This window comes from Macrotis lagotis, chromosome 1, assembly GCF_037893015.1.
Source record: "Macrotis lagotis isolate mMagLag1 chromosome 1, bilby.v1.9.chrom.fasta, whole genome shotgun sequence".
Taxonomy (NCBI): Eukaryota; Metazoa; Chordata; class Mammalia; order Peramelemorphia; family Peramelidae; genus Macrotis; species Macrotis lagotis.
This window is the reverse complement of record NC_133658.1, coordinates 276,438,126-276,458,500: the sequence shown is the minus strand read 5'-3', so window position 1 is coordinate 276,458,500 and position 20,375 is coordinate 276,438,126. Positions and strand designations below refer to the sequence as shown.

General features: G+C 34.3%; 1 protein-coding gene across 8 annotated transcripts in view; it reads left to right on the top strand.

Moving 5' to 3' along the window:
- Positions 1-20,375, top strand: part of EHMT1 (euchromatic histone lysine methyltransferase 1) — a 281,275-nt gene that overhangs the window by 184,154 nt on the left and 76,746 nt on the right. For all 8 annotated transcript variants that reach the window (XM_074210548.1, XM_074210543.1, XM_074210547.1 and 5 more), the window contains 5 exons: positions 2,920-3,149; positions 3,992-4,165; positions 9,238-9,320; positions 12,086-12,192; positions 13,816-13,938. In XM_074210548.1, coding sequence (XP_074066649.1) covers positions 2,920-3,149; positions 3,992-4,165; positions 9,238-9,320; positions 12,086-12,192; positions 13,816-13,938 — 717 coding nt within the window. The remainder of the gene's footprint in view (positions 1-2,919; positions 3,150-3,991; positions 4,166-9,237; positions 9,321-12,085; positions 12,193-13,815; positions 13,939-20,375) is intronic.

Genomic DNA, 20,375 nt, shown 5'->3' with positions numbered 1-20,375 from the left:
CCTTTCATTTTCCACAAGGCTTCTTAATAGAATCATACATTGCTTCACCTTTCTCAGCCCTCATTCATTAACGGTTTGTAATAGCCTTTTGCCTTTAGTCCCTCTCCTCTCATCTATTTCTTGTCATATTTAACTTCTTGTAACACTTCTGGTCGTTATTCCAGTAACTTAAAATAGAACTTATTAATTATTTTTTGTGTCATGTACCCCTTTGATATCCTTGTAAAACCCATAAATTCCTTCCCAAAATTATGTTTTCAAATAATTGAAGAAAACACTAAAGTTCAGATAGTAGTTAGTGAAAATAAGGCTAAAATATTTTTTCTTCCATGGATCTCCTGTAAAATTTATCCAAATACTTTTTGAAGTCCTTGAATCCATGGTTAAGAATCTCTGATATAAAACTTTAGTCTTCCTTCCCCTTTCCAATCTAATTGTCAACTAATTTAATTTCTTGACCTGACATTTAGATCCCTCTGTGGTCTTGTTCCAGCCATTTTTTTCCTACCCTATATTTCTTTTCTCTGTGTTTTTTATTTTTGCTTACTATCCCCCTTCCATACAATATTTAATCCATCCCTTCAAGCTCTTTTTCAAATTTTTCCTCCCTTTGAAGTATTTCACAGTGGATGTGATTTTTGTGAGCTCATCATGTTCATCTGTCTCTTAACAAACCTCTTGTTTACCTTATCTTTCACCATTTATTATGTATATGTATTTACTACTAATTTTAAGATTATAAGAGGGCAAGCACGGGGTTTTAACTGATTTTTTTTTATACATGAGAATTAATGATTAAATGCTGTAGTTTACTTTGCTAATATTTACCAATGTTTAACCCCATTCTACTAGTTTTCTATTTAGATTATACTTAATTTGAGGATAAAACTTTTATAAAATGTGATAGCAGTTTACAGTGTATCTATTTAACTACTTGAATATTTTACTTTTTCATCTATTAAATACGGGACAAAATTAATTATTATAAGGTCTCTTATAGTTCCAAATTCTATAGCTTTTATCTGAAAATAAATGTGAGAACTTTAGAAATATTTTGAATTCTTCAGAAAAAGAGGTTATGTTAATTTTTTTCTATATACATTTTACTTGTTTGATCTATCTGATCTGATGAAGTGATGATTAGAATAAAGTTCTCTTTAATTCAATCTGCTCATTCTTTGAGCTGCATGCACATACACTCAAAAGTCTAGTGCCCTTAAGAGCCTCACATTCTTATTCTTGACAGAATGTGATTGTCCTATCCTTGACTGAAACAGAACTGGGGAATGGCTGCTCTCTTTGGTTTTACTAAATCTCTCTTTTTTGTTAAACTTAGTCAGATTTTAGATTCCAGGAAACACCTGACAATTAAAGAACAGCCAATAGAATTACCATATTCATTTTTAGTAATATCAATAGCTAATGTTTATATTGTACTTTTAGACTTTCAAAGCATCGAATTTATATTACTTCATTTGATCTTCATGTCATCTGTATTATAGTTTGGGGATATCATTTATATTTATCTTACAGTTGAGATCAAAATCTGGAGAGGTCTTTGACATGGTCCTAATAATTAGCAAAATTTTGGGATTAACATACAAACCCAAAATTTTTGATTTCATGTCTAACACTTTATCTACTGTGTAGTATTGAATACATCTAGAGCTGTGTTAGGCACAGGATTGATTTTCCCTCCCACCTTCCATCTCCTGTCACTCAGTATATTTGTCAGTTTTTCATTATTGACAACAGATTGACATGGACCCATCTATCTCTTCCTTCTTCCCAGCCTTTTCTCCCTTCCCTCATCATTTGGAATTTATTTGTCAAGTGCTACCCATCCAAACAAATAAATCCTTCAAATGACCTTTGTTCCCTCTTTCCTGTCTTTGACTTCCTTGAGCTGTATGTATAGAAATCCACTTATTTTTTCATCTAGTATCCAAAGTGACTAACAGCAGTGCATTAAGGTGCAGAAGTGACCGACCTACTCACTTATCCTAAACTTGCAAGTCACATTTTCTAGTATCTTTTAGCTCCAATGTACTGCATAGCTCCACCAAAATTTGTCAAGGACCATATACAGAATTTAATATTTATTTATGACTACAGTGTAACCTTAGTTACCAGTGGTTATAATAATAAAATGTAATGATGTTGCATGAATGGGCTTTGAGGGCTGCATATGACCTATAGGCTACTAGTTGAAGTAGAATTAAGAGTCTAATAAATGTTTTTAATGATTTAAAGACATCTATTGTCCATCCTTTATGTTTGTATAAATAAGTCTTGATTATTGTGCTCCAATTCACAATTATAGTTGGATTTTTCAAAGAAAATAGGAAACAAAAAGCATATAGGGTCTCCAGTTTTGTAACAAAACTTATACTTCCCCTACTTTCCTAATTTTATTTTGCAATTAGTTAAATAATTTGTGTCTTCCCCACTTCCATCCTAGAAGTGAATAGGTCAGCTCTCTTGAAAGCTAAATTGAACTGTTGTTCCTTAGTATATTCTTGGTCATGAGCCTTTCATAGTTATAGGTATAGGTAGTAGCTTATCACTGTTGATTCCCTTTCATTCTAATGGGCTAAAAGACTGTGATTAGCTACTTCATAGTTGTAGAAGACTTTCTGGGTATTATTTTTTTTAAGTCATAGTTTAAAATTAATAATTCTCTTTGGTTCTTCTTTTATCTTAAGATTCTTTGAACCTTATGTTTGCGAAGAGGGAAGAATCACCTCTATTCTGGAGCCTAGGTTCTGTGTATTACCAAAAAAAGTTCCAAAACAGAGCATAGGTTTTTGGACTTTATATAATAATCAGTAGCATATTGTTTATCAGAAAGCCAACTATATGATCCTGGTTACAATAAAATTAACCATTTGCATGTTTTTCTCTATTTAAAATTTTTAGGGTAATTTTATGGAATGTCAACCTGAAAGTAGCATCTCTCATCGTTTTCATAAGGACTGTGCCTCCTATGTTAATAATACGAGCTATTGTCCTCATTGTGGTGAAGAGACCTCAAAAGCAAAAGAGGTGACCATAGCCAAAGCAGACACTACTTCTACAGTGTCGCTTACCTATGTTCAAGAGAAACCAGTCACTGTAGAGGGAAGGGCTGACACTACAACAGGTAGCAGGTAAGCTGGAACTTGTTTTTTTGGGGTTTTTTTTTTTTGTTTGTTTTTTTGCAAGGTAATGGGGTAAAGTGGTTTGCCCAAGGCCACACAGTTAGGTAATTATTAAGTGTCTGAGGCTGGATTTGAACTCGGATACTCCTGACTCCAGGGCTAGTGCTCTATCCATTGTGCTACCTAGCCGCCCCTGGAACTTGTTAATACATTCATTTTGTTAGAATTAGCAAAATAATATTAGCATAATAATCTGGGAGATTAGAGCTCTATTAATGTTATCTTTGGAAGCATGTGTATATGTAACATGCATGCTTTGTCCTGTTGGCTTCTTAATAGTATTATTTCTTTTCATAATTAGTAAGCATTTAAAAAGCTTCATTTTCATAATTTCTATTTATTCTAATATGTGTGTAACATCAGTTTTCTAAATATCTTTCATTATACTTATAGGAATTCTTCATCTTTTTAAGTTGATGTTTAACTTTTTACTATTTTATACTTAAACATTTCTGAGTTTCAACCTGGCTCTCATATCACAAGCAAATGTATATTAAGGAAGTTCTGATGTAAAAGAACTCTTTTGAATTCTTCTTCAATTGTTGTTCTGAAATTATTTATAATATGGACTACACTCTGATCTGTCAATTTATGACAGTCTAGTTTATAGCACTTTTGTATAGTATTAAATGTTATATGTTCTCAGGATACTAAAGTAAATCATTTTATAAAAGAACAGATATATAATAGGAGAAAATATGAAGTATTTGGAAGACTTGAGTTTCTGAAAAATAATTTTTAGATTTGTTTTCTTTACTCAATGTTTCTAAAATAATTTTTTTTATACAAAGTGGAGCTGGAGCACAGTTGTCTGAAGAGGAGAAACCTGAGAGTTCAACTCCTCAAGCTCCTGAAGGCTTCGAATTATCTGGGTCTTCAGTTTTTGTCAAGCCTACTACTGGTCTTTCACAGGGACCAGTAAAAGAAACCTTGGAAAGTGCTTTGATTGCTTTGGATTCTGAAAAGTAAGTTCTTTTATGAACTAATAAATGAACCCACTGATTATTGTTTTGAGAAATTTAGTTAGAGGATGTTTCTGTTTATCTTAGTGGTTCTTCATCTATTCTAGCTTGACTTTCTTCCCACTCACTTTCCCAGATTAACTGAATCACTTGAAATGTTTGATGGAATTGATTGGTGAAGTGAAAGTTATTTTCTGTCTTTTTTTATCTCCTTGTCTGGGTTGCATCTATAATGTCTCATTCTCTAAAACTTTTGCAAAATAGTGCTTAAGAGAGGTCGAAGCATGCATTGTGTTTGAGGCAGCTAGATAGAGCACAAGAACTGGAGTTAGGAGGACCTGACTGAATAGCAGCAACAATGGTATGTAAAACTTGAGTTCAAGTCCTATTTCTATTTATTTTCTGACCTCAAATCATTTCACTTTCTACACACCTTATTTTAATTATTTATGAAATAGATATAATAATACTTCATAACACCTATCTTATTTGACTATTGAAAATGAAAACTCTGTATACTGTAGGAATATAAAGTATTTTTATTGGCAGTTCACTCACATTTTCACAAATGCAGTTTCTTGGATCTTCCAATTTTGTGATATTATTGTAGCTTAATTACCTGTTCATTAACCAAGAGAAAAAATGACCTAAGTCTTAAACTCATGCTCATTAGGATTGTCTCTGTGCTAAATAAAAGGATTGAAGGATGGAGAAGAAATTTTCTCACCAAATAGTCTGAAAGATAATATGCCTGTTGTGTACTGAGCCAGGCTTTGTCTCTGACTTTATTTGTAGATCTAGGAAAGTGACTTACTCTCTAAAGTCTTAAGTGTCTTTTGTTATGGAAGTTATGGAAGTCCTCCTGAATTTTGTCACTCCGGCATTACATATCTTGACATGCAAATAGATGTCTTCTAGGAACAACATATATTCTGTCCTCAAGGGATGACCTTCTTTACCAACAAAGTTAAAAAATAAATCATTCATTTACTCTTACCTATGCTGGATTGCTGTTTTTCTGGATTTCAATAGAAGTGAGCATTCCTGCCTCTTTTCAAAAATCAACATTAGATATGCAGTATTAACTAAATTTATAGGGTTTGTACTAAAGTTTATTGTAATTAGGCTTGTAATGTTATTATAATAAATATGCCTATTTTGTTAGGGTAGAATTCTTAGGAGTAAAACCTTCATGCCCAAACTATGTTGAACCTGAAAATGTTATATTCTCTAAAAGTAGGTATTTTCAAGTATAAATGCCAGCAACACTACAAAGCATATATAATTGTTTAGAAGATTCCCTAATAACTGCTCTAATGTAATTTTTGTAATGGACTATCTTACTCAAATAGACTTCCCTTAGAAATGAAGTATCAAGGTGACCTATGAATTCCAGTTAGCATGTTTGAATTGATGAAAGGATGTTCTTCTTGTGCTTTGCTCCCATATCTTCCCATCTTCTCTAGCAAATTGCAACTCTAATAGTTTTGTTATGCTTCTGAACTTCAACCTTTCCCTATTGATTTCTTTCCTGTCATCTTTACAATCCCCAATTCTCCTTCATTCTTAAAAAGATTCTACCATTTATCCCTTCAAATTTTGATTTTATAACTAACCAGAATCATCGAGAAAGCAATCTTCATTTATCGCTACCATTTTCTCTCTTTACATTGAGTTCAATTCTTTGCAATCTGACTTTTGACTTTGAAATTGCTGTGATCTCTTAATTGTTAAATCTAATGGTCTTTTCTCAGTTCTAATTTTTATAGCCTTGGCACTATTGCCTATTTTTCCCTCAATTTCCTCTCTTCTGGGAATTTTCATTGCTTTTCTTTTTCTGTCAGTTCACATTTATGTACATCAAATCCCCTTCCTATTTGATGATTCCTAATGCTTTGTCTTATGCACTCATCTCTTCTCTTTCTACATATGTTGTCTTGATGATCTTATCAGCTTCCTTGGGCATAGTTATTATCCTTATATCAAATCATCAGGTCTATATCTAGTTCCTTTTACCCCCTGAACTTTTGTCTCACATCATCAGCTACTTATTAGATATTTCAAATAGGATATCTTAAGCTTAACAAATGAAAACCAGAATTCATTAGCTTTCTTTCCCCCTAATTTATTTCTGTCTCCCAAGTCATCTATTTTAAAGGTATTCAAATCTTCCAGGTTTATAACCTTGGTATTAATGTCTCCAACTCCTCATTTTCTATTATCCCAAATATCCAGGCAGCTGCCTGATCTTGTCTCTATCTCCATAGCATCTATTAACATCTGATTCTGTCATGCAGACTAGTCTAGGCTCTTATCCTCCTTGTCTGGATTATGTGACAGGAAGCTCCATGGCTCAGAGGATGGACAGCTGGGATTGAACTCAGCAATTTCTGAATGAAAATTCAGCTTCCCACATTATATAGGTGAACCTAGGCATTAACCTCTGCTTGCTTCAGTTTCCTCAGTTGTAAAATGGTGATTATAACAGGACCTACCTTGAAGGGTTGTTGGATCAAATGAGATAATATTTGCAAAGCCCTTTAGGATAGTGCCCCACACTGTACTATATTAAAAAATGCTCCCCCCCCAATCTTTTTATTGGTCTCCTTCCCTCAAGCCTTTCTGAATATTTCCTTTCTAGGTTTCCAAAGTACTTTTCCTTAAGTACAAATCTGATTCAGTTACCTTCCTACTCACTAAACTGCAGAGGATCCCCTTTTCCCCAAGGATCAAATATTAACTGTTTAGTTTTTGAAGCTTTTCACAATTTACAATCAAACCTAATGATCTTTTTTCAGTCTTCATCCTTAGTGACATATCCATAACCATGACATTATTGATGACTGTTCTCCAGAAGACTTTCTTTCCTAGAAATTGTGACATTGATTTCTTCTGGTTTCCACCCTGGACCACTTAATCTCCTTTATTGGCTTTTCCTTCAGGTCCTGTCCACTAAGTTTGCCAAGTGTTTGTTGGTTTCTCTTTTTCCTTTATACTTACTATCTTATTTTTTTTTAAGTTTTTGCAAGTCAGTGGGGTTAAGTGGCTTAAGCAAGGCCACACAACTAGGTAATTAATTATTAAGTGTTTGAGGCCAGATACTCCTGACTTCAGGGCCTGTGCTCTATCCACTGAGCCAGCTGCCCCACCTCTACACTGTCTTACTTGGTGATCTCATTTTCTCCTCTAGATTCAATTATCATTTCTCTGCAAATGATTCTCAGATTGATTTATCTGTCCCAACATCTCTCCTAACTTCCATTTCCTTATCACCTAGCTTTTCTCTTAGGCATCTCAAACTGGGATATCCCATAGTCATCTTGAACTCAATATGTTCAAAACAACTCATTTTATGTTTCCTCTTAGCCCCCCACCCCCACATCCCCAACCTCCCATTCACCTCCCTCTTCACTTCCAGCCCAACCATCACTCTTACAGACTTCCTCTTACTTTTCAGGCCACTACCATCCTCCCATCAGACTATTGTTACTTCCTGTCATTTCTAATTTGCATCATTTCTATATGAACCTTTGTCTCCATTCATTCAGCTGCTACCTTGAAAATTCTACAATATTGAATTCTAGAGCATTGAAATAGATTTCTGGTTGGTCTCCCTGTTTCAGGCTTTTCTGCACTCCAGCTCATTTATTGATAGTCTGCTAGAGTGAAATCAGATGTCTTACTATGTTCCTTCCTATTTAGTAAATTCCAGTGACTCCCTTGTAACATCATGATTAACTAGAAAATCCTCTGTGCACCACTTAAATACCTTAATAACTTTCCCTCTTGCCTACTGTTCCATTTTTTTTTACACTTTACTCCTTTCTATGTACTCTTTTTATCCAATGACACTTAACTTTATTTCAGCTTAACACGAACATGACACTCCATCTCCTAACTCTTTTACTCTGAATATCTTGCCCTACCTGGAATACACTTCCTTCCCATAATAGATTCTTAATGATGATTGGCTTTTATATCATTCTATTGTCTCTTCACTTTTAGAGAAGTGGAGATAATTATAGGAGAAAAGTAATGAAAGTATTCATGCATATTTTTCTATTACTGAATCATGTCTCTTCCAGACATCATTTTTGTCTTGGTATGTTTAGTCTGTTCATTGGGCCATCTGTACTAAACTAATGAAGAAAATAATAGCTAATTTTTAATTCTCTATTCAATGACCTTTTCTCTTACCTTTTCTCTTATCTATATTTCATAGTTTATTCTTTGGTGACTGAATAAGATGTTTTCTTTTATATGTAATTAATTATGTTAACATCATGATATTTTTCAAGAGATAACCCTAAGAGATTGCCATTATTTAGTTACTCATAGCACCTGTATATATTAATAAGGGAGGGTTTGAATCCAAATTCTAAAGGGCTACAAATAATAAATACAAGTGCTTTTCACATCTTCTTGTAGTCATCAGTGATATTCACTTCTCCTCCTGTAATAGTTGTTCTTTATCAGAGCAGAGCATAAATGGGAGAAAGGGAATAAACATCTCTATAGTGCCTGTTCTAAGGCAGGCACTGTGCTTAACTAATCACTTTACAAATATATCATTTGATTGAAGACAAGAAGAACTTAATCCATGTAGATTGTTGTTTAGTTGTCCTCTATGGAAGAAGTGAATCTTTAATGACCTCCTAACCTATATTGAGATGTTTCATTTGTCATCTCTAAATGTTTTTTGGCAATTCATTTCATGTGAATTTTGCTGTATGGCCTGTAAGATGCAGTTATTCTTAAAGTAGCAAGATAAAAGACAACTCACCTCTTCTATCAAATTCTTTTTTTTTTCTGTTCATGCTATTCCTGAAAAAGATTTAGTTTTAGACTTATCCAATCATTACTTGCACTTAACCTATCAAATACCTTTGGATACATCAAGTTAATAAACTTATGAAGTACTCTTTCTATTTAAATGACTTGACAAATAAGTGCTTCATAGCATTTCAGTTATTAGAGATAATTCTGTAGAGAACTACATCCCATGGGATATATTCTTAAACTGAGACAAAAATGGCTTTTTTTAAAGTCACTAATTAATTTTTATTTCCTAATAGACCGAAGAAATTGCGTTTCCACCCAAAGCAGCTTTACTTTTCTGCCAGACAAGGAGAACTGCAAAAAGTATTGCTTATGTTAGGTAAGTCGATTTTGTTATCTAAGTTTATTATCCTTGGTGGCCCAGAATTTGAGATTGCTTACCAACCTAGTATTTGATGCCATATGATTTGATATGTTGCTCATATTGGGCACAACTCAATTTGGAGTCTTATTTTTTTTTTTTACCTTAGTTTCATAAAAATAAGATGCATGCATGTCTATCTTGAATTTTTTTTCTTTTGTTCTATTTCTCTTAATGACAGTCATTTCGTTCCTTTATCAGTGTGTTTGTGAAAATATTTTTTCCCTGTTGAAGCAGTCATTTACTAGGAATATGAGTATGAAATCAAGCGAACATATAGATGGCACATTACTATTACAGCTGGATTACTTGCATAGTAGATTATTTTTAATGATTGTATTATCCTTTTGCTTAATAGTTATGTGCTTATGGACGAGTCATAGTCTCTGAGTTTTACTTTCCTTATTTGCCAGACTCTTGGAAAAATAGGGTAATACCCTATCATTGTTATCATTGTTATAGCCAATTCTGGTCTTCATACTAATAGATAGTAAGTTATTTACTTAAAAATAATTTGTTTAAATCCTGAATCCTTTTTTTTTTTACTTTGTTTTGATCATAAATAAACCTGCATACCTAATATTCTGGAAATCTCTAATGCATGGAACAAAATGGTGAAGGTCCACTGTGAAGACCTGATTCAAAAGAAACTAAAAAATTGTTTGACTAAACAGATCTAATGCTGCTTTGCTTAGCTCTTTGATATTAAATGCTGTACTAAAAATGGAGGTAGCCATCAATTTGGGCCATTTTTATTGATATTAACAGCTTTGAACTGCCTTATTTATTTGATTTGTTAATGAAACTGATCTAGCATTGGATTTTATTAAACTTATAGAATTCATTATGTTTTATCAAAATTCTAATGATATTCTAATGATCTAGCACTTTAAACATTGTTTCCCAAAATATATTTAGAGACTGCATAGTGGCTAGAGGATCTTAGATGATCCACAGGAATTTATTTGCTGCTTACTGTGTGCCAGGGACTGCATTTAGTTCTGAGGTACTAGCTTGCACATGCTAATTGGAGGTAAAAATATGCAAAAAAGTTGTATATAAAATACAGTTTCTTAAACTGTGTAATGGGTATAAAAATATCACTTATTGGGCAGCTAGGTGGCACAGTGGATAAAGCACCAGCCCTGGAGTCAGGAGTACCCATGTTCAAATCCGGTCTCAGACACTTAATAATTACCTAGCTATGTGGCGTGTGGCCTTGGGCAAGCCACTTAACCCCATTTGCCTTGCAAAAACCTAAAACAAAAAACAAAAAACAAAAGCCCCCAAAATTTTACTTATGAGGACCCTCAGTTATGAGGATCAAATGAGATATTTATAAAAATTGTGTGGCACAGTGCCGAAGTATAGTTGATTTTGTTTAAATGCCTTTGATCTTCCCTTTCCCTATCATTCCCTTTCTTCCCTTCTAGGCATAAAGTGATATGGGTCTGCACCAGAATGCAGATAGCAAGCATTTATTATTTGTTATGTATCAGGCATGGGGCTAGGTAAGAGATCTGCTAAGTCAAAAACTGAAATTGTCTTGTGTTCTCTAAATAGTGTGCAGTACACAGATACACCTAGATAAGCATATACCCAAACCAGTTAGGGAGATTAGGCACCTGCTCTTGGGGAGATCAGGAGTACAATGTAATGAAGCTGAAAAGATAGGTTGGAGCCAGATTGTGAATACTTTCCAAGTCAAATGGAGGGATTGATAGTTGATCCTAGAGACAAGAGGGAGCCCCTGGAGTTCATTCAGTAAGGCCATAAGAAGGTTAAATGTATTAAGGAAAATAATTTTTCTAGTCCTTTGGTGGATTGGACCTTAAAGCAGGACAACCACTGAGGAAGTTAGAACAGTAATCCTTTAGAAGAGGAGTAGAACTTGAAGAGCAAAGGTGGGAAAGAATATTCTGTGAATGAGGTATTAGTGCATAGTGGAGTGAGGGCCTGCAGTCAAGAGTACCTGGTTCAAATCAGGTCTCAGACACTTAATAATGACCTAGCTGTGTGGCCTTGGGCAAACCACTTAACCCCATTTGCCTTGCAAAAATCTAAAAAAAAAAAAAAAGAGTAACAGGTGGTGGTAATTTGCTAGACTTCAGGGTAGCAATGAGTGACAAATGATTACAATGTTCATAGTTTGAGTTCTATTTTAGCATTTTAGTGCTTTCAGTCATATGGTGGGTGATGCCCAGTATGGGGGAGGAGGCTCAGCTAGCACTATTCTGGAGCCTCCTGAATCCTTGTGGTGGAAGAGGTGAATGCAGGGCCAAAATCAGTTAGATTCCTCTAGAAACAGACACATTTTAGCCGTGAAAGTTCCTTGTATTTTCAGTGGACCAAATGGTACTAAGAGAATGTAAATTCCAGGAAGTAGGGATCATCTCATTCTTTGTATTTATTTCCTGAGGGCCTAGCCCAGAGCATGGTAGAAAATGATGTGCTTAATAAATGCTAGTTGCATTATTGAGACTTCCATTTAGAAATGAAGTGCCCAATGTTCAGTTGAAGAAATTTCTACATTGGGATGATAATATCAATCAAATAAGTCCTTCTCCCCATCTCACCCCAACAATAACAACAACTTCCAGTACAGAGTATACTTTTTAAAATTTAGTAATGTACACACATATTTGTCCTTTTTCAATCTAGTTTGAAGTTGTAGCAGAAGCTGTTTTACATGAAATTATAATTAAACCGTGGTTATTTTACAGTTGATGGGATTGATCCCAACTTTAAAATGGAGCACCAGAATAAAAGAACTCCACTCCATGCAGCTGCAGAATCTGGCCATGTGGACATCTGTCATATGTTGATTCAGGTTCATCTTTGTCATTCACAACAAATCTTTTTTTTTTAATATTCTTTTAGAAGTATTTTAATCCCCATATGATGATACATTAGAAAAAAATACAGGATTTGAAATCAGAGAAGTTGGGTTCGCTAGCTTGCTCTGTTTCTTATTACTTGTGATATTGTGGGCTCCTATCTTGCTCTATTTCTTATTACTTGTGATATTCTAGGTCCCTTTCAACTCTCGGTCCTTGGTCCAGTGAACCTGTGATGACACGATGATGACACAGTTTATAATTGGGAATGAGTGTTCTGCGCTGAATTTAGGGGATTTAAGTTTGAATCCCAACTTGCTCATTCTTATCTTTGTGTCCTTGGGCAAGTCATATTATCTCTCTAGTCTCAATTTTCTTATCTACCAAATAAGGATATGGTTGTTCTGAAAAGCACAAATAGATAAACAAGATAGCACATTTCAGTCCTTAAAGTGTTCTAAGTATGTTAGCAGCCACCACCACTACCATTTCTATGACTGTAAACAAACTAATTAATGATTAGTTCACTTTTGTTCCTTCTTTGCCATGAAAAGAAGCTTGGATCTTCATATAGTTTGTTCTGAAAGAGGATTTCAGGAAAATTCAGAATGCAATTGAAAATTGACATCTTTTAAGTAAATCTGCTTTTCTTTATGCAGCAACATTTAAAATCTTTAAAAAACTAATTTTTACTCTTTTTTATTGTTTAGTTACATTTAATCAATATTTTTTTTCACATTTATTGTAAATATACAGTTTCAATTATATATTTTTAGTTAGATTAAATTTTTTGGTTAGACTAACAATTTTAACATTCAAAATATTTTCTGTGAAGAAAATATATTTTGAAGTCCAAACCAATCTTTTCTTTCTCTTTTGGGAGACTTAAAAGAGCCCTACCTATTTCTGCGTTACATATTGAAAGATGAATTAGACTTTTTCTGCTAGGCTTGAAAAGGCAAAGCTACGAGTAATGTATTGAAATTGCATAGATGATATGTTAGGAAGAAATCACATGAAATTTTATATTTATGCATATATACACACTTATGTACCCACATAAACACAAGTGGGCACGTGTAATATTTTGCAAACCTTAAATTGCTACCTAAATATTATGTGTTATTATTGGATTTGATATAAGTAAAAACTTCCTAGGAATTAGGAGTATTCCCAAAAGAAATGGTGTTTCTAGGAAGATAATTAAAGAAAGACTTAATGATCACTTATCAGCTATGTTGTAAATGGGTTTTTTTCATTCATTTATGGTTTGGACCGAATGGTGTTTGAAGTCTTTTCTAACTTTTAACTTCTTTCATGCTGCAAATTATTTGCAGTTCTAGACAGTTCATATTTTAAATAACATTATATCTCAATGAGAAATTATTCTAAGTAGGTTGTTTAAAATGGATTCCCTTAGATAAATTGTATTAGGGATTGTTTCATTGATGTATTTAATTACTTGTGAGAAAGCATGCAGTATAGGTAGCATAAGAATGCTTAGTCTTTTCCTCTTCTCAGTGTTCAGATGTGAAGTGTGAACAATAGTTTATCAGTAGGCTAGAATTATGATAATTATTCCTGCTTTTTCCTCCACTGTCATTTATTTTTAATAGGCTGGTGCTAACATTGACACCTGTTCCGAAGACCAGAGAACGCCACTCATGGAGGCATCAGAAAACAACCATTTGGATGCTGTAAAATACCTCATCAAGGCTGGAGCATTAGTAGATCCTAAGGTATGATTATTAAGAGTCTAGTTCCTGTAAGTATGTTGATTTCCCCAGGAGACAGAAGAAACTTTATTTTCTATAGATAAGGATTATGTTACAGTACTTTAAAGAAGAAAATACCTTGACTAAGAACTTCAAATTTTTATTCATTGTTTGCAAACACTAATTTTAATACAATCTAGCAAATTATAGCTTTCAGGTTAGGGCAGCAAGGTGGTGTAGTGAATGGATAGAGTGCCAGGTCTGGTATTAGTCTCATTTTCCTGAGTTCAAATCTCATCAAATGTGAATTGGAGAAGTTATATAACCCTCTTTGCCTCAGTTTCCTCATTTGTAAAATGAGGTGGAGAAGAAAATGGCAAGTCATTCCTGTATTTTTGCCAAGAAAACACCAAATAGGGTCACAGTCAGTCATGACTGAAACAACTGAGGACAACAGCAGCAAGAAACTTTCAGCTAATTGGCCTTTACCTCCTTGAGACCAATCCTTCAAGTCATGAATGATCTTTTCATTTTTTTAATTAAATTTTTTTATCTTGAGTTTTACAATTTCTCCCCCAATCTTACTTCTCCCCCCCACCCCCACAGAAAGCAATTTTCAGTCTTTACATTGTTTCCATGTTGTACATTGATCCAAATTGAGTGTGATGAGAGAGAAATCATATCTTTAAAGAAGAAATATAAAGTATAAGAGAAAACAAGATCAGACAATAAGATATCAGGGTTTTTTTCCCCTAAGTTAAAGAGAATAGTGCTTGAACTTTGTTCAAACTCCATGGTTGGGGCAGCTAGGTGGCACAGTAGATAGAGCACTGGCTCTGAAGTCAGGAGTACCTGAGTTCAAATCCGGCCTCAGACATGTAATAATTACCTAGCTGTGTGGCCTTAAGCAAGCCACTTAAACCCATTTAACTTGCAAAACAAAAAACAAACCTAAACTCCATGGTTCTTTATCTGGATACAAATGGTATTCTCCATTGCAGACAGCCTAAAATTGTCCCTGATTGTTGCACTGATGGAATGAGCAAGTCCATCAAGGTTGATCATTTCTCCCATGTTGCTGTTAGGATGTATAGTGTTTTTCTGGCTCTGCCCTTCTCACTCAGCATCAGTTGTATAAATCCCTCCAGGCTTCCCTGAATTCCCATCCCTCCTGGTTTCTAATAGAACAGTAGTGTTCCATGACATACATATACCACAGTTTGCTAAGCCATTCCCCAATTGAAGGACATTTACTTGATTTTCAATGCTTTGCCACCACAATCAGGGCTGCTATAAATATTTTAGTACAAGTGATGTTTTTTTCCCTTTTTCATTATCTCTTCCGGCTATAGACCCAGTAGTGGTGTTGCAAAGGGTATGCATATTTTTGTTGCCCTTAGGGAGTAGTTCCAAATTTCTCTCCAGAGAACTCCACCAACAATGTAATAGTGTCCCATATCTCCCACAACCCTTCCAGCAATGATTGTTATCCTTTCTGGTCATATTGGAGAGTCTGAGAGGTGTGAGGTCGTACCTCAGAGAAGCTTTAATTTGCATTTCTCTAATAAGTAATGATTTAGAGCAATTTTTCATATGACTATGAATTGCTTTGATCTCCTCATCTGTAAATTGCTTTTGCATATCCTTTGACCATTTGTCAACTGGAGAATGGCTTTTTTAAAAAAAATATGACTCAGTTCTGTGTTTATTTTAGAAATGAGTCCATTGTCATAAACATTAGTTGTAAAAATTTTTTCCCAGTTTACTACATTTCTTTTGATCTTTGTTGCGGTGGTTTTATCTGTGCAAAAGCTTTTTAATTTAATGTAATCAAAATCATCTAGTTTGTTTTTAGTGATGTTCTCCATCTCTTCCTTAGTCATAAACTACTCCCCTTTCCATAGAGCTGACAGGTAAACTAGTCCTTGATCTTCTAATTTGCTTATAGTATTGTTTTTTATGTCTAAATCCTGTATCCATTTGGATCTTACCTTGGAACAGGGTGTGAGGTGTTGGGCTACTCTAAGTTTCTTCTATACTAACTTCTAATTTTCCCAGCAGTTTCTTTGAAAGATCGAGTTTTTATCCCAATAGCTGGAGTCTTTGGGTTTAATAACAGCAGATTACTTTAATCATTTCCTGCTATTACACCTAGTCTATTCCACTGGTCCACCACTCTATTTCTTAGCCAATACCAGACAGTTTTGATGACTGATGCTTTGTAATATCATTTTTCGATTAGGTGGGCTAAGCCCCTTCTTTTGCACTTTTTTTCATTAAAGCCCTGTAAATTTTAGACTTTTTATTTTTCCATATGAATTTACTTAACAACTTTTTCTAACTCATTTAAGTAATTTTTTGGAATTTTGATTATTAGGGCACTAAACAGGTAGTTTAGTTTTGGTAGAATTGTCATTTTTATTATATTAGCTTGACATATCCATGAGCAGTTGATGTTTGCCCAGTTATTTAAATCTGTTTTAATTTGTGTGAGAAGTGTTTTATAATTGTTTTCAAAAAAGTTTCTGAGGCTGCCTTGACAAATAGACTTCCAGGTACTTTATATTATCTGAGGTTACTTTGAATGGAATTTCTCTTTCTAGCTCTTCTTGCTGTATTTTGCTAGTCATATATAGAAAAGTTGAGGATTTATAAGGGTTTATTTTATATCCTGAAACTTTGCTAAAATTGCTAATTGTTTTCAAGCAGTTTTTTGGATGATTTCTTGGGATTTTCTAGGTAGACCATCATGTCATCTGCAGAGAGTGAGAGTTTTATCTCTTCCTTCCTTCCCGATTCTAATCGCTTCAATTTCTTTTTCTTCTCCAATTGCTGAAGCTAACATTTCTAATATGATCTTGAATAGTAGTGGTGATAATAGGCATCCTTGTTTCACCCCTGATCTTATTGGGAATGCCTCTAGCCTCTCCCCATTGAATATGATGCTTGTTGATGGTTTCAGATAGATACTGCTAAGAACAGTCCATTTATTCCTACACTCTAGTGTTTTAGTAGGAATGGGTGCTATATTTTGTCAAAAGATTTTTCAGAATCTATTGATATGATATATAATTTCTGATAGGTTTGTTGTTGATATAATAACAACAGTTTTCCTAATATTGAACCAACCCTGCATTCCTGGGATAAATCCTACTTGATCATAATGCAAGGCAAATGGGGTTAAGTGGCTTGCCCAAGGCCACACAGCTAGGTAATTTATTAAGTGTCTGAGACCGTATTTGAACCCAGGTACTCCTGACTCCAGGGCCGGTGCTTTATCCACTGCGCCACCTAGCCACCCCTGTTGTAATCGTTTTGCTAAGATTTTATTTTAAGATTTTTGCATCTATATTCATCAGTGAGATAGGTCTATAATTTTCTCTCTCTGTTTTAACAGAGTTCTATCTTCCCCTATTTTCCCAAAGATTTTATATAGAATCGTAACCAGTTGTTCCTTAAATGTGTGGTAGAACTCACTTGTAAATCTGTCAGGCCCTGGAGATTTTTTCTTGGGAGTTCATTGATGGCTTGTTGAATTTCCTTTTCTGAGATAGGGTTGTTTAGGTATTTAATCTCTTCTTCATTTATCCTGGGCAACTTATATTATTGTAAATATTCATCCATTTCACTTAGATTGTCAAATTTATTGACTTAGAGTTGGGCAAAATAATTTTGAATTATTACTTTAATTTCCTTCTCATTGGTGCTAAGTTCACCTTTTTTGTTTATGATACTAGCAATTTAGTCTTCTTTTTTTAAATCAAATTATCCAGAGGTTTAAATTTTATTGGATTTTTTTTTCATAAAACCACATTTTGGTTTTTTTTATTAATTCAGTAGTTTTTTGCTTTCAATTTTATTAATTTCTCCTTTAATTTTTAGAATTTCTAATTTGGTATTTAATTGAGGCTTTTTAATTTGTTCTTTCTCTATTTTTTTTAGTTGCATATTTAGTTCATTGATTTCCTCTTTTTCTAATTTATTCATGTAAGCATTTAAAAATATAATTTATCCCCAGACAGCCACTTTGAGTGAATCCCATAGGTTTTGGTATGTTGTTTCATTATTGTCATTATCTAGGATAAGATGATTAATTTTTTTTCTATAATTTGTTGTTTGATCCACTCATTCTTTAAAATGAGATTATTCAATTTTCCTTTTGTTCTGGGTCTATATCTCTCTGGCCCAATGTTGCACATGACTTATTGCATTGTGATCTGAGAAAGATGTATTCACTATTTCTGCCTTTCTGCAGTTGATCATTAGGTTTTTATGTCCTAATAACATAATCAATTTTTATATAAGTGTCATGTACTGCAGAGATAGAGGTATATTCCTTTATATCCCCCTTCTATTTCCTCCATAAGTCTACCATATTTAGTTTTCCTAACAATCCATTTACCTCCTTAAGTTATTTCTTGTTTATTTTATGTTTCGATTTATCTATATCTGATATTTGGGAGGTTGAGGTCTCCCACTCGTAGAGTTTTTCTGTCTATGTCTTCCTGTAGTTCTTTCAGCTTCTCTAAGAATTTGGATGCTATCCCATTGGGTGCATATATATTTAGTATTTAAATCACTTTATGGTCTATGGCAACTTTTAGGAGAGTATAGTTTCCTTCCTTATCTCTTTCAATGCTATCTATTTTTGCAGTTGTTTTATCTGAGATAAGGTTTGCTACCCCTGATTTTTTCACTTTAGCTGAAGCAAAATATATTTTGCTCCAACCTTTTACCCTTTCTCTATATGTATCTCTCTGCTTCGAATGAGTTTCTTGTAAGCAGCATATTGTAGGATTCTGGTTTTTAATCTACTCTGCTATTTGCTTCTGTTTTAAAGGAGAGTTCATCTCATTCACATTCAAAGTTATATTTACTAATTTTTTTTGTCCTCCATGCTATCTTCCCTCTGTTTGTATTTTCTCCTTCCCCCCATCCATCTTCCCCAGTATTTCATTTCAGAATACCACTCCCTTCATTGTGTTTGCCCTCCTATATCACACCCTCCCCTTTCTTTCCCCTTTCCCCTTTTCCCTTCCCTTCCTTTTGTAAGTTCCCCTTTTTTTCTCCCCTTCCCTGTCTCCATCCCCCCTCCCCTTTTCTCCTTTTAATACTTGAAAGATTAGATTTTTTTTTAAGTTAACTGAGTTTGTGTGTAAGTTAACTTTAAGCCAAATCTGATGAGCAGATGATTCAGGTGTTTCTTATCCCCTCCCTTCTTTCTCTCTATATTACCATAGGTATTTTGTACCTTTTAGAGTATGATATTTACCCCATTCAATTGCCTCTCTCTTCCTATCTCCTTCCTGTCTCCTTTTTAAGGAGGTAGTGTTTTTAAAATCTTTCTGAGTCATAGAAAATTCTGAGTATCTCATTTCTAGCTATGTACATTGGTACATTCTATCTAATTAAGTTACAATTCTTTTTTTTTTTTTTTTTTTTTTTTTAGATTTTTCAAGGCAATGGGGTTAAGTGACTTGCCCATGGCCACGCGGCCAGGTAATTATTAAGTGTCTGTGGTCAGATTTGAACCCAGGTACTCCTGACTCCAAGGCCAGTGCTCTAACCACTGCGCCACCTAGCTGCCTCCCACCCCCCACCCCCCCCCCCCTTTTTTTTTTTTTTTAGATTTTTCAAGGAGGTACAATTCTTGAGAGTTATTAGAGTCCTTCTCCCAAGTAGGGTCGTAACTAGTTTCATCCCATTGGGTAGCAGTGTCATGGATAAGTCACAAGTGCCCATCACTTCTGACTAGGCACATTCTCTCTGTTAGAGTTACAATTCTCAAGAGTTATGAGAATCTTTTCCCCCATGCTGGGATATAGCCAGTTTCAACTTATTGAATAGACGTTTACCCCCCCCCCCCCCTTTTTTTTTTTTTAACCTTTTCATGTGTATCTTGAACCTCCTGTTTGATGTCAGAATTTTCTATTTAGCACTAGTCTTTTTATCAGGAATTTTTGGAATCCTTCCATTTTGGTTAAATGTCCATCTTTTCCCCATGAAAAAGAAGGCCCAGCTTTGTGGGATAGTGGATTCATGGCTGCATTCCAAACTCCCTTGCTCTTCAGAATATCTCCTTCCAGGCCCTTTGATCCCTTAATAAGGTTGAGGTGGCCAGGTCCTTTGTAATCCTTACTGTGGCTCATTTTTATTTAAATTGTTTCTTTCTGACTACTTGCAGGATTTTCTCTTTTATCTGATAGTTTTGGAATTTGGCCACAATATTCCTTGCTGTTTACATTTTAGGATCTCTTCCTGGAGGTGATCCATGTATTCATTCAATAGCTACTTTGCCCTCTGGCTCCATGATATCAGGCCAATTTTGTATCATTAAATCCTGTACTATTAAATCCAGGCTCTTTTTTTCTCTTCGATGTTTTCAGGAAGTCCAATAATTCTCAGGTTACCTCTCCTCGACCTATTCTCAAAGTCAGTGGTTTTGCTGATCAGGTATTTTA